General features: G+C 44.7%; 1 protein-coding gene across 1 annotated transcript; it reads left to right on the forward strand.

Annotated features, from left to right (window-relative positions):
- Nucleotides 1-4298: 4298 nt before the first annotated feature.
- On the forward strand, nt 4299-11975 carry LOC129827531 (SH2 domain-containing protein 4A-like). The gene is made up of 5 exons (XM_055888453.1): nt 4299-4481; nt 5980-6390; nt 10275-10510; nt 10770-10995; nt 11134-11975. The coding sequence occupies exons 2-5, from the start codon at nt 6210-6212 to the stop codon at nt 11256-11258; spliced, it is 768 nt and encodes a 255-aa protein (XP_055744428.1). The 5' UTR covers nt 4299-4481; nt 5980-6209; the 3' UTR covers nt 11259-11975.
- The last annotated feature ends 2231 nt before the right edge of the window (nt 11976-14206 follow it).

Raw genomic sequence — 14206 nt, forward strand, 5'->3', positions numbered from 1 at the left:
ACACCACACCACACCACACTACACTACACTATATTACACTACACCAAACTACACCACCCAATACACTACATTACACCACACTACACTACAATACACCACACTACATTACACCACACTACATTACACTACACTACACTACATTACACTACACCACTCTACACTACACTACACTACACCACACAAAACACCCCGCCACACTACACTACATTACACCACACCACACCACACCACATTACACTACACCACCCCACCACACTACATTACACTACACTACAGTACACTACAGTACACTACACCACACTACATTACACTTCACCACAGTACACTACATTACACACCATTACACCACTCTCCACCACACTAAATTACACTAGATTACACTACTCTGCACTACACTAAATTACACTACATTACGCCACACCACATCCCATTACATTACATTACACCACACCACACTACACCACCGTACATTACACTACATTACACTGCACAACACTACATTACACTGCACTACAGTATACTATACTACATTACACTACACTACAGTACATTAAACTACACTACAGTACACTACACCACATGACATTACACTACATTACATTGCACTACAGTATACTATACTAAATTACACTACACTACTGTACACTACACTACAGTACATTAAACTACACTATATTACACTACAATACACCACACTACACTACATTACACCACACTACACTACATTAAACCACACTACATTACACCACACTACACTACATTACATCACACCACACTACACCACCCCACTACACTACACCACACTACATTACACTACATGACATTACATCACACCACACTACATGACATTACACTACACTACACTACACTACATTACATTACACTACTCTACACCTCATTACATTACACTACATTACAATACACTACACTACACTACATTACACCACACTACACTACATTACACCACACTATACCACACCACTCTACATTACATTACACTACATTACACCCCACTACACCACACCTCACTACATTACACTACACCACTCTACATTACACTACACTACACTACACTACACTACATTAAACCACACTACACTAACCACCCCGCCACACTACACTACACTACACTACACTACACCACACTACACTACACCACTCCACTACACTACATTACACTAAACTACAGTACACCACAGTACAGTACACCACACTACAGTACACTACACCACATTACACTACACTACACTACACTACACTTCACCACACTACACCCCACTACACTACACCACCCCACTACACTACATTACACTACATTACACCACACCACACTACACTACACTACACTACACCCCACTACACTACACCACCCCACTACACTATATTACACTACATTACACCACATCACACGACTCTACACCACATCACACTGCACTACACCACCCCATTACACTACATTACACCACACGACACTACACCACACTTCCCCACACCACCCCACTACACTACACCACACTACATTACATTACATTACACTACTCTACACCATATTACACTACATTGCACTACACAACTCTATATTACACTATATTACATTACACCACACCACACCACACCACGTTACATTACACTACACTGCACCACACTACACTACTCTACACCACACCAAACTACACTACACTACACCACACTACACTACACATCCCCACTACACGACATTACACTACATTACACTACACCACACCACACTACAGTACATTACACCACATGACATTACAATACACAACACTACACTACATTACACCACACCACACTACAGTTCTCCACACTACACCACCCCGCTACACTACACCACACTACACTAAATTACACCACACCACACCACACCACACTACACTACACTATATTACACTACACCAAACTACACCACCCAATACACTACATTACACCACACTACACTACAATACACCACACTACATTACACCACACTACATTACACTACACTACACTACATTACATTACACTACACCACTCTACACTACACTACACTACACCACACAAAACACCCCGCCACACTACACTACATTACACCACACCACACCACACCACATTACACTACACCACCCCACCACACTACATTACACTACACTACAGTACACTACAGTACACTACACCACACTACATTACACTTCACCACAGTACACTACATTACACACCATTACACCACTCTCCACCACACTAAATTACACTAGATTACACTACTCTGCACTACACTAAATTACACTACATTACACCACACCACATCCCATTACATTACATTACACCACACCACACTACACCACCGTACATTACACTACATTACACTGCACAACACTACATTACACTGCACTACAGTATACTATACTACATTACACTACACTACAGTACATTAAACTACACTACAGTACACTACACCACATGACATTACACTACATTACATTGCACTACAGTATACTATACTAAATTACACTACACTACTGTACACTACACTACAGTACATTAAACTACACTATATTACACTACAATACACCACATTACACTACACTACATTACACTACAATACAGTACATTACAATACACTACAGTATACTACACCACATGACATTACACTACATTACATTAAACTACACTACACTACACAACATTACACTACACTACTCTACACTACAGTACATTAAACTACACTACATTACACTACACTACACCACATTACACTACACTACACTGCATTACACTACACTACATTACATTAAACTACACTACACTACACCACATTACACTACACTACATTACACTACAATACAGTACATTACACTACACTACATTACACTACACTACATTAAACTACACTACATTACACTACAATACAGTACATTACTCTACACTACATTACACTACAATACAGTACATTACACTACATTACACTACATTACACTACACTACATTACACTACACTACATTAAACTACACTACATTACACTACAATACAGTACATTAAACTACACCACACTACACCACATTACACTACACTACATTACACTACACTACAGTACATTAAACTACACTACATTACACTACACTACATTAAACTACACTACATTACACTACAATACAGTACATTACACTACACTACATTATACCAGGTGAGTTAGACAGCTATTACTTGTTGTTATGTGAATGTGGTTTCTTTACAATCCTTAATGTATAATTACTTTATCTAAATGATAAGGAATCAAACGGTTACAGAAAAAGGTGTGAGTCATTTCCTGGTATTGAAATGCTGCTTGGTACTTAGTGGCCAAGTGAAAACCAATAGGTCTGTACAAACATACTCTCCTGTTCACAATCACAACCTTAGACACATTAAGACTGACTTCTACATTTCTTTATGCCCTGGAAAAACTCCCAACCTGTGCTGGGTGGTTTATGACCAATGTGTTTTGTGTTTCCCCCAAAACGTCTACATGCTGCTGCAGGTCTGTGTTTTCCTGAGACTACCTTGACCTGGCCGACCTGACTCGACCGAAACAGGAAAAGGACCTTGAGCTTGCTGTCGCAATACAGAGTAAGCGGGAAAGACAGGGAAAGAGATAAGATATATTAATTTATTGTAAGTGATTGAAATTCCTCCAAACCAGCAAAATATTTCCTTTTCCTGCTTCCATTCCCAACATGCTCTACCCCAAACTAACATACATTTACATCACGTTGTTGTTGTGTACTGTAACTGCTCTTCCTGTGTTCATGTTTTGCTTTATCCTTGTATTGACTGGAAGTCATGAGGCGGCACCAGGAACCAGACATCTGAGAGATAACACAACGTGACCCGAAGGCATGATCAGACACGAACAGTACCATAAAGTCTATAGAGTACAACAGAGACTCTCAGTACCATAGACCGGCATTAACCTGTCTAGACACTGATCAGTCATTAAACTATGGGGGGGTCAGCCACTGATGATGACTACTGATGTGATCATGTTTATCAATCCCTGTCAATGGCCTGTCATACTTCCTCCTGCCTATAAGAGTTCCTGTGATATTCCAACTAAAAGAGAGAGAGAGAGAGAGAGAGAGAGAGAGAGAGAGAGAGAGAGAGAGAGAGAGAGAGAGAGAGAGAGAGAGAGAGAGAGAGAGAGAGAGAGAGAGAGAGAGAGAGAGAGAGAGAGAGAGAGAGAGAGAGAGAGAGAGAGAGAGAGAGAGAGAGAGAGAGAGAGAGTTGTGATGTCACTGCAGCCCCCTCATGTCAAGTACACAAAGAGGCAGGGGATCATATCATCAGAGGCCAGCATACCAACAGCATACCAAGCATACCAACTGTGCTACACAGACTACTCTACTGCTCACTCACACAGACTCAAACACATCACCCAGATACAGTCAGTCACAGTGTAACTCACACCAGGACCAGGCTTGCTAATTTTTCAGGCTGGGCAGTCACAGTAAGTAAAGTACGCTTGATTTCTCAGGGTTTCTCCTCCGCTCTACTTTCTTCTCCTTATCACTCGCTCACTTTTCTTTCTCTTACTTTCTTGTTCTTGTCTGAGTTCATCCGACTCTCACAACCCCTCTCTGTCAGTCCTAATAAAACAGGCTCTGTTTGAAAACTCAACAAAAGAAATACTTCTCCCTTAGCATGCAACACACATCGTCTTTCTCTCTCCATTCTGTCCTTTTGCCTCTGCTCTGGCATTCTCTATATGTGAACAGTGACTATGGTAAATCCTAAATGTATTTGCATGCTGGCATAGATTCAAAACTCCCCGCTTTGTGTTTCTGTGTGTCTTTCTGCCATGGGTCAGTGTGTTACAGGCATCTGTTCCTGTTAGTCTCTAGTTACACCAGTGCATGTCTTTATGTTGTGTATCAATGTTGTTATAATGAGGTTATACCAATGTTTTAATCACTGTAAGATTAGATTCCTGCAGTGCTTTATTTAGTGGTATTCCATATATGATAGTAATTGTTGTTGCAACTGTTCTGTCTCCACTGATGTCCTGTGACTGTGTGAATGTACAATACGTGTTTGTTGGTAGTGTTGGTGGTCTGGCCCTCTGTGTTGAGACATATACAAGGAGACTTATTGATCATTATCTCATTCCCTTGCTGATCATGTTTTAAAAACAATATGAGTATAAGTAAGGCAAGAGGGTAGGTGACCATGAGCCTTAGGAGGGGGGATACATAGATCTGGTTATCTCTCTGTCTCTTCTGTTTTCATCATGAGAGATAGCTAGTTATCTCTCTGTCTCTTCTGTTTTTGTCATGAGAGAGCTGGTTATCTCTCTGTCTCTTATGTTTTCATCATGAGAGATAGCTGGTTATCTCTCTGTCTCTTCTGTCTTGGTCATGAGAGATGCAAAGTCTCTTCCATCCCTTTTCTCTCTCTGTTTTTGTGTTTCTCTCTCTTTCTCTTCCTGTCTCCAAAAAAGTATAAACAGTGCCAGCCAGCATACTGTCTTTTTTTTCTCCCTAAATCAAAATTATGGAAATAATGGCAGGTTTATGTGTGTCTCTCTCTCTATTGACATGAAATGCTGTCTGTCTGTGTCTTGCTCTCTGGTCTCTGTTTACCTTCAAATGTTTAAAAGCAGTAGGGCAGCTCTCTGTGAGGCGGTAGTAGAGGTAGTGGAACACACACATGCACGCACGCACGCACGCACGCACGCACGCACGCACGCACGCACGCACGCACGCACGCACGCACGCACGCACGCACGCACGCACACACACACACACACACACACACACACACACACACACACACACACACACACACACACACACACACACACACACACACACACACACACACACACACACACACACACACACACACACACAAACCTACAATTGTGTTTGTGGACAGCCAAAGAGGGAAAAGCTGTGAAGAAAGGCAAACGACGTAATCATATATTTATATACTCTCTACTGCTCTAGAGTACCAGCAAGGAATCAGTGACCATCCACCATCCCAGCAGAAGCCATATAATATTACTGAGGGAACGTCTGAGAAGTTGCAAGAGAACTCTTCAGCATTTTGGAATTTGGACTGTACCAGATTCACCAGACTTTGGGATTTAAAGCCCTCTGTTGAACCAGGCCGGCAACAGCATTTTAGACAGTCCCAACAGCACCAGAGGAAGGAGGTTAATCTAGGATCAGACAGTATGCTGGCTCAGATCCTACAGGAGATGTGGGTGGACCCAGAGGTTCTGGAGGCCCTGAGTGAAGACCAGAAGAGAATCTTGTTCCTGAAGATGAGAGAGGAGCAGGTCAGACGCTGGAAAGATAGAGAGGAGAAGGACGAGAGAGAGAGGAGAACCAGGGAACACACCAGGTCTAAGAAAGGTACAGCACGCACGCACACACACACACACACAGCGGTGCTTGTGAGTACAGAATAAATGCAGGTAATTTACAGTAAACTAGAGTATACTTCAGAACACGCCCCTGTTGTTAGGGTAAGAGGAGTTAGGAGTGTCTATTTCATAACTTAGGATTTCCTCTGCCTGGGTGGTGACACCCACCTGTGCCCCCCTCTACCTCCTCTCCTCTCTCTACCTCCTCTCCTCTCTCTGCCTCCTCTCCTCTCTCTACCTCCTCTCCTCTCTCTGCCTCATCTCCTCTCTCTGCCTCCTCTCCTCTCTCTACCTCCTCTCCTCTCTCTGTCTCCTCTCCTCTCTCTGCTTCTTCTCCTCTCTCTACCTCCTCTCCTCTCTGCCTCCTCTCTCTGTCTCCTCTCTCTGCCTCCTCTCCTCTCTCTACCTCCTCTCCTCTTTCTACCTCCTCTCCTCTCTCTACCTCCTCTCCTCTCTCTACCTCCTCTCCTCTCTCTGCCTCCTCTCTCTGTCTCCTCTCTCTGCCTCCTCTCCTCTCTCTACCTCCTCTCCTCTCTCTACCTCCTCTCCTCTCTCTACCTCCTCTCCTCTCTCTACCTCCTCTCCTCTCTCTGCCTCCTCTCCTCTCTCTACCTCCTCTCCTCTCTCTGCCTCCTCTCCTCTCTCTGCCTCCTCTCCTCTCTCTACCTCCTCTCCTCTCTCTGTCTCCTCTCCTCTCTCTGCTTCTTCTCCTCTCTCTACCTCCTCTCCTCTCTGCCTCCTCTCTCTGTCTCCTCTCTCTGCCTCCTCTCCTCTCTCTACCTCCTCTCCTCTTTCTACCTCCTCTCCTCTCTCTACCTCCTCTCCTCTCTCTTCCTTCTCTCCTCTATCTGCCTCCTCTCCTCTCCTCTCTCTGTCTCCTCTCCTCTCTCTGCCTCCTCTCCTCTCTCTACCTCCTCTCCTCTTTCTACCTACTCTCTCTACCTCCTCTCCTCTCCCTGCCTCCTCTCCTCTCTCTGCTTCTTCTCCTCTCTCTGCCTCCTCTCCTCTCTCTGCCTCCTCTCCTCTCTCTACCTCCTCTCCTCTCTCTACCTCCTCTCCTCTTTCTGCCTCCTCTCCTCTCTCGGCTTCCTCTCCTCTGCCTGCACAGAATGTTCTGTCCTCAGATTCAACACACCAAAGGGCATAAAGTATAGGCCAGAGAGAGAGGAAAACCTTTCAAATATAGAAAGAGAGAGAGGGAACAGGAGGGGGGAATAATAAATGGGTATGTAGGGGGAGAGAAAGGGAAATCGGAAGTATGAGGGGAAAAGAATGAGGACAGGAAGAGAAAGAGGCAGGGAGAGAGAGACTGGGAGAGAGAAAGAGGCAATGAGTAATTGAGCATGCTTGAGCACCCACTCCACTATTCTGAGAAACACAACCCTGAAACCACACTCTTATCTACAGAGAGAGGCCTTCAGATCAGGCCTAGTTCCACCACTCTCACTAACCCACATCTCTCTCTTTTCCATTCTATCCCCCTCTCTGTCTCTCTTTTACCCATTCTGTTCCTCTCTCCCCCTGTCCCTTTCTCTATCTGATAGGATATAGAATGTGACCTATCCCCTCTATTGGTACCAATAGAACAGTATAGTGTAGTACCCAGCCCTCTTATCAGAGCTCTATCATCAGAGACACAGCGGCAGCGATTGATTCATTCCACATGCCTGCCTGCCCGGCAGATTGAATAGGAGTGAATAGAATTGAGTAAGCCCTGTGGTTTGGTGAGGCTCGCTGCTTTTAGCCCTCAATATCTCGTTACCGCTTTGTCTTTCCAATCTGTGCTCTGTGTGTGTGTGTGTGTGTGTGTGTGTGTGTGTGTGTGTGTGTGTGTGTGTGTGTGTGTGTGTGTGTGTGTGTGTGTGTGTGTGTGTGTGTGTGTGTGTGTGTGTGTGTGTGTGTGTGTGTGTGTGTGTGTGTGTGTGTGCCAACTTAGTAGCAGAAGGTCAGGCCAGGTCATCTCTTAACACCTGGTGTCAAACTGACCAGCAGAACGGAGTGTTGAGCAAAAACACTTCACCATTCTTCTCACAGGCCCTTAATTCTCCTCACAGCCCCATGGCCCAGAAAGACTCTCCTTATGTAAGATAGTACGTAGGCAACACAGTACAACTCCTAAATGTTACACATGCACGAGCAGATATACGTACGCGCACACATATACGGAAGGATGCAGGTGCGCACACACAGCTTGTCGTCCATCCTGTAGGATTAAAAAATCCATCACATATTTCCAAGATGATTTGCTGAACATTTCCACACCTTTTGTTGCAATTGTGCTCTTCCCTTATTTCATAGGCTTATTTTCAATTGTCTGAACTGAAGTTAATTAATTGAAATGGGTCATTTTTTCAAATTTAGGCTAGTAGCCTGTTCGTGTGTATCGTATTCATATCACTGTAATGGTGTAACTAGAGACTAGAGAATGTAACTAGAGACAGGTTGAATCCCACTTATGACACCAATTAGCACATGTCTAAGGTCAGATGGAAGTGATTACTGAAAGGTGAAGTCCATAGTCTAGTGTGTCAGTAAGGTGGTTTTCACACTTGGTCCCTTTCAGACAATTTTTGTGAATTCCGTTGTGGTTCGCTTAATGTGCAGTGTGAACGCTCCAGCGGAACCCAGACCCCTTAAGAGTCCCCAAACCAAACTCAGACCCCTTAAGAGTCCCCAAACCAAACTCAGACCCCTTAAGAGTCCCCAAACCAAACTCAGACCCCTTAAGAGTCCCCAAAGCAAACTCAGACCCTTTAAGAGTCCCCAAAGCAAACTCAGACCCTTTAAGAGTCCCCAAAGCAAACTCAGACCCCTTAAGAGTCCCCAAAGCAAACTCAGACCCCTTAAGAGTCCCCAAAGCAAACTGAGACCATCTCAAGAGGTGCTCTGAGTCTGGTTCACTTGAATTCCGAGTTCCGGTTCCCTTTTTTTTAGGGCAATGTGAACGCAAAGCTCCCCAGGTTCGCTTGTCACAAAAGAGACAAGATGATAATGTCTAGTTTCGCTGAAAAAGTGTGTGCTGTTTTTGGATATTGATTTGCGATTGTCAAGGATGCACAGAAATTCCCCAAAATGTGTGGAGTTTTGTACCGACACGACGTTCAGATTGTTTGTTTGAAATATGTCATCTATAGGCTGAGAGCTTCACACACTGATTATTTGATTGTGGGCTTTGAATAGTGTGAGAAGACAATAGGGTACAAAATCAATGCTTGCTCTTAAAGGGGGTACAATTTTCAATTACATCATTATTAAATCTGCAGTTATTCTTCGGCTATTTATTTTGTTACCAATAATATTTACATGTTAATATTATCTTTTGATTATAATAATGATGTCTAATAACTACATGCAATCTATTAGCTTCCGATAAGACAGAGTGGCTTGTCTTGTACCCAGAGTGCATTGAGTGAATGTTGGAAAAAGATCTCGGTTCCTTTCTAAACATAGCAATGTGAATGCAAAGAGGACTCAGACCATAAAATAGGTGAACAATGAACTGGCAGAGTTGAGTCCTCATTCAAAGGAGAGGACAGTGTAAATACAAAGACAACTGAGTTCTCTTGCTTTTTTTTACTCCAGAGTTCACTTTAAAGAGGACTGAGATCGGGTTCTTTTAAGAGGACTATATGTGAAAACACCCTAAGGCAGTGTTTGTGTAGATCCTATACACGTCAGTAACGTGTTTGTTCACTGATAAGACAACAGCACCATCTGCTGGGCTGGAACCAGTACGACAACCAGACTCCATGATGAACTCTGACAATGGATCTGAAATGGTGTTAGGTTTGAAGAGTTACCTTCTATTGTATTATCTGTACTAATTACACAGTGTGGTATTCAATGTGTCTGTGTGTTTCTTTGTCTCCTCAGGTCACAGTAAGAGCGTGCGCTGGCTGTTGGGTCATGATGGGGATGTGAGTGTGAGCGTGATCGGAGAGGTGGATGAATTTAGATCCTCCAAACTCCTCCAGACCCTTCGTACCAACACCAGACTACAGAGTACAGAAATGAACAACCTAGTGGTTGATATCCATACTGTGTCTCTACTGACAGACAGAGAGAACCACCAAACCAGCTCACAATCAGCCATGCTGATGCAACTAAGCGTAAGTGTGTGTGTGTGTGTGTGTGTGTGAGTGTGTGTGTGTGTGTGTGTGTGTGTGTGTGTGTGTGTGTGTGTGTGTGTGTGTGTGTGTGTGTGTGTGTGTGTGTGTGTGTGTGTGTGTGTGTGTGTGTGTGTGTGTGTGTGTGTGTGTGTGTGTGTGTGTGTGTGTGCTTTTGCATGAGACACAGAAAGAGAGGGCAAGAGAAAGATATCAGCTCTACCATACAGGATGTAGCTCACCATTCTTCTTCTATTTCCAGGAAGACTCAGACGGGTCTAAGGACTCTGAGGAGGACCAGGACACAGGTAGGGCTGCGGTCGACCCAAAGGACACCAGGGAGGACAGCATCGACAGTGTGTCAGGCTACAGCACAGATGACCTAAAGGACTGGGGCCTCTGCTACAGACCCCACTGCAGCAACATCAGCCTCTGTCTCCAACCCCAGCTGTCAGTCACAGAAAAGGCCCTCCCACAGAGCAGAAGAGGTGAGAGAGGAAGAGAGATAGAGAGAGAATGTTTTTTTTTGTGTGCATAAGAGCGTTTGTATGACATACTCTACACTCGATTCAAGCTCATTGACTTAACATATATTTTTACAATCCTTTCCCTCTCTATCTCTCTAGTGGTGGTCAGTCATGAAAAGGAAAGCCCAGCATTTGGTGGTCGGGTGGCACAGCTCAGGAGAGCATTTGCCACGTCCTCTCCCACCGCCATGCCCCCTGTGGCCACCAAACCCTCTCACCTGTAGCTAGCAGCCAAACCTTCCCTCAGGAAACACCAGGATCACCTCCAGTCAACCAACCACACAGAAGAGGTACTGCCCACTTGACGAGCTCATTTGAATACCAGGTACAAGTGACCTACGGACAGACACTCACCTGAGGAATGGTGCGGAGAAATAGAAGCTCCAAACTTAGCCGAGTTAAAGGTGGACATGCACGGCTGAGTGGGAGGAATGCTTGGCGCTGGTATTCTGGTGAAACGTCTCCCTTTGAAGGTTCCTGGAGACTGCATGGTAGTCATACAGTTCTACCTCTCCTTAAAGCTAAATACACAAGAGGTTTGGACATGGTTAACACAAGAGCTATTTCTACATATGTACAAGAGGTTGGTATCTGATTTGTACATGGGGTGGAGGAAAAGATTTAGCTTCACGTTTCTTATCATGAATTATGTAAAAAATAAAAACCTCAGCTGTAATAAGGGTCGTGGTATGTTTGGGCTATAGGTTAAACCATCCTGTCGTGTTTTTAGTTGCCTGATCTTCTGCTTTGTTAGTTGTTGTCGTTATCTAACGGTCTAACCTCGTTGATTTTCTGGTCATATTCTGCTTTGTATATTTCCGCTCTAACTACATTTGTTTGAGGAGGTTATTTCAATATTGTGTGTGAAACATGCTTGTGCAATACACAGATTTATTTGACCTGTTGTCTTCTAATTCAGCTGAATAAAAATGTGGAAGAAATGTGTCAGGGTGTTTAAGATAGAGAGAGAGGATTAATACAGAGGGAGAGAGGTGAAAGAGGGAGAGAGGTGAAAGAGGGAGAGAGGTGAAAGAGGGAGAGAGGTGAAAGAGGGAGAGAGGTGAAAGAGGGAGAGAGGTAAAAAGGGGAGAGAGGTAAAAAGGGGAGAGAGGTGAAAGAGGGAGAGAGGTGAAAGAGGGAGAGAGGTGAAAGGGGGAGAGAGATGAAAGGGGGAGAGAGGTGAAAGGGGGAGAGAGGTGAAAGGGGGAGAGAGGTGAAAGGGGGAGAGAGGTGAAAGGGGGAGAGAGGTAAAAGAGGCAGAGAGGTAAAAAGGGGAAAGAGGTAAAAAGGGGAGAGAGGTGAAAGGGGGAGAGAGGTGAAAGGGGGAGAGAGGTGAAAGGGGGAGAGAGGTGAAAGGGGGAGAGAGGTGAAAAGGGGAGAGAGGTAAAAGAGGCAGAGAGGTAAAAAGGGGAGAGAGGTAAAAAGGGGAGAGAGGTGAAAAGGGGAGATAGGTGAAAGGGGGAGAAAGGTAAAAGAGGGAGAGAGGTAAAAGGGGAGAGAGGTGAAAAGGGGAGAGAGGTGAAAAGGGGAGAGAGGTGAAAAGGGGAGAGAGGTAAAAGAGAGAGAGAGGTGAAAGAGGGAGAGAGGTGAAAAGGGGTAGAGGGAATCCTCTGTTGTTTTATAGTGAGTGGTAATGATGGTGACCAGAGAGGTCAAGGACAGCCAGACCTGCCTTTCATCCTGCTCTGGGATAGGATTACACCTAGATCTCAAACACACACAAACACCCCCCCCCCACACACACACATACAGGTCACACATGTGCGTGGAATGCATTGCAAACTACATAGATTAATCTGAGATGGATTACAGTTATTTTTCTGAAGCCCCTAACAAAACAGGGAGAGGAGGGCTCCATGCTCTGGTTAACTAGTGGAGTTCCCAGCAGCTGGTTAACAAAGGATCAAAAGGGAGTAGTGGTAACTTGATTAGCGAGTGGCGGCATGGTGGCGACAGAAACAGGCTGGCTATATGAACACATTCAGCACAACTATATCTCTACCAACTCAATAAAGCATGTCTCATGTACCACCAGGACAGATGAAAGTGTGTCTTTAGGATTCAGGAACAATAGCATCTTCTTCTATGACGCCCTGCTAGAGCTGCTGTAGTAGAATCCAACCAGTGTAACATTACTGAGCCATGCAACAGCTGGCTGCAGCGACTAACATAGCTAGGTCCAATTGTGGTTTGAGAGGACAGACTCAGAGCCAGGGTCAGTCTGTATTTTCGACAATGCATCCATCTTTATCCCTCCATCTCTCTACCTCCCATTTCTCTAGGTATCTGTCCAACCACTTCCCTTTCTCTTTTTGTATTTTCCCCTTCACTCTTCCCCTACTATCTTCATCTACTGCTGTCTCTCTATCTCCTGTCTCCCCTCCCTCTCCCCTCCCCCTCTCCTCTCCCTCCTGCCATCTTGCAGGGCAGCAGAGCTAGACTCTGCAGGCGTTTGGGGAGGCTCCAGACCTCACGACCAGAAGGGGGATTCATCTCCAAATGACTGGAAAGGCACAACGGGAAAGTGGAGATTCAGGAATATAAAATCCCTTTGTCCGCGAGAGTAAGCGATGCACAATAGGACATGTTTTTTAATCAGTGGGAATAGTAATAGCGTGCTACCTGATTTTTTGCCTGAGTTGGCAGTACATCTGTAAGACACGCGATAAAGCGGACACACATACACACACGCACAGGCTCTCTGACTGAAGGCACACAGGAAGTGCAAGCAATGGCCCAATTATAGCGTGACACCTCACCCTGCCATTTCCATGGTTACGCCATCCACCCGTCCCCCTGAGTGAGCGGTGGAGGAAGAAAGTCCTATCTCATCAACTATCGTCACGGCAACCTCCGAACCCCCTGTCTGTGTGAGCCGTACTCTCTGCAATCACAATATTACTGTGTGAGAGAGAATGAGTGTGTCTGCCTACTGCATGATCAGGAATATAATTTTTAATCAGTGTGTGAATGGTAATGAGGATGTGTGTGAATGCATTGAGTGTGTGGGGAGTCAGATTTTCATATATTTTGTTGGTGTAAGTTTTGGTTGTGTGTGTGTGTGTAATGTAGTGATAAGGCTCTCCACTCTGTCAGGCCATCATGCATGCCTCCCCCAAGACACACTACATAAAGCCCCACGGGAAATAGACAGGGATCAGTCAGCCCCTGA

Source organism: Salvelinus fontinalis, chromosome 29, assembly GCF_029448725.1.
Source record: "Salvelinus fontinalis isolate EN_2023a chromosome 29, ASM2944872v1, whole genome shotgun sequence".
Lineage (NCBI taxonomy): Eukaryota > Metazoa > Chordata > Actinopteri > Salmoniformes > Salmonidae > Salvelinus > Salvelinus fontinalis.

What these genes read in the sequence shown, in the direction of transcription:
- LOC129827531 (XM_055888453.1), top strand. Translation starts at nt 6,210, where the DNA reads ATGCTGGCTCAGATCCTACAGGAGATGTGGGTGGACCCAGAGGTTCTG. An exon ending in ACACACCAGGTCTAAGAAAG is followed by an intron (nt 6,391 to 10,274) that starts GTACAGCACGCA and finishes TTGTCTCCTCAG; the next exon opens with GTCACAGTAAGAGCGTGCGC. An exon ending in CCTCCCACAGAGCAGAAGAG is followed by an intron (nt 10,996 to 11,133) that starts GTGAGAGAGGAA and finishes CTATCTCTCTAG; the next exon opens with TGGTGGTCAGTCATGAAAAG.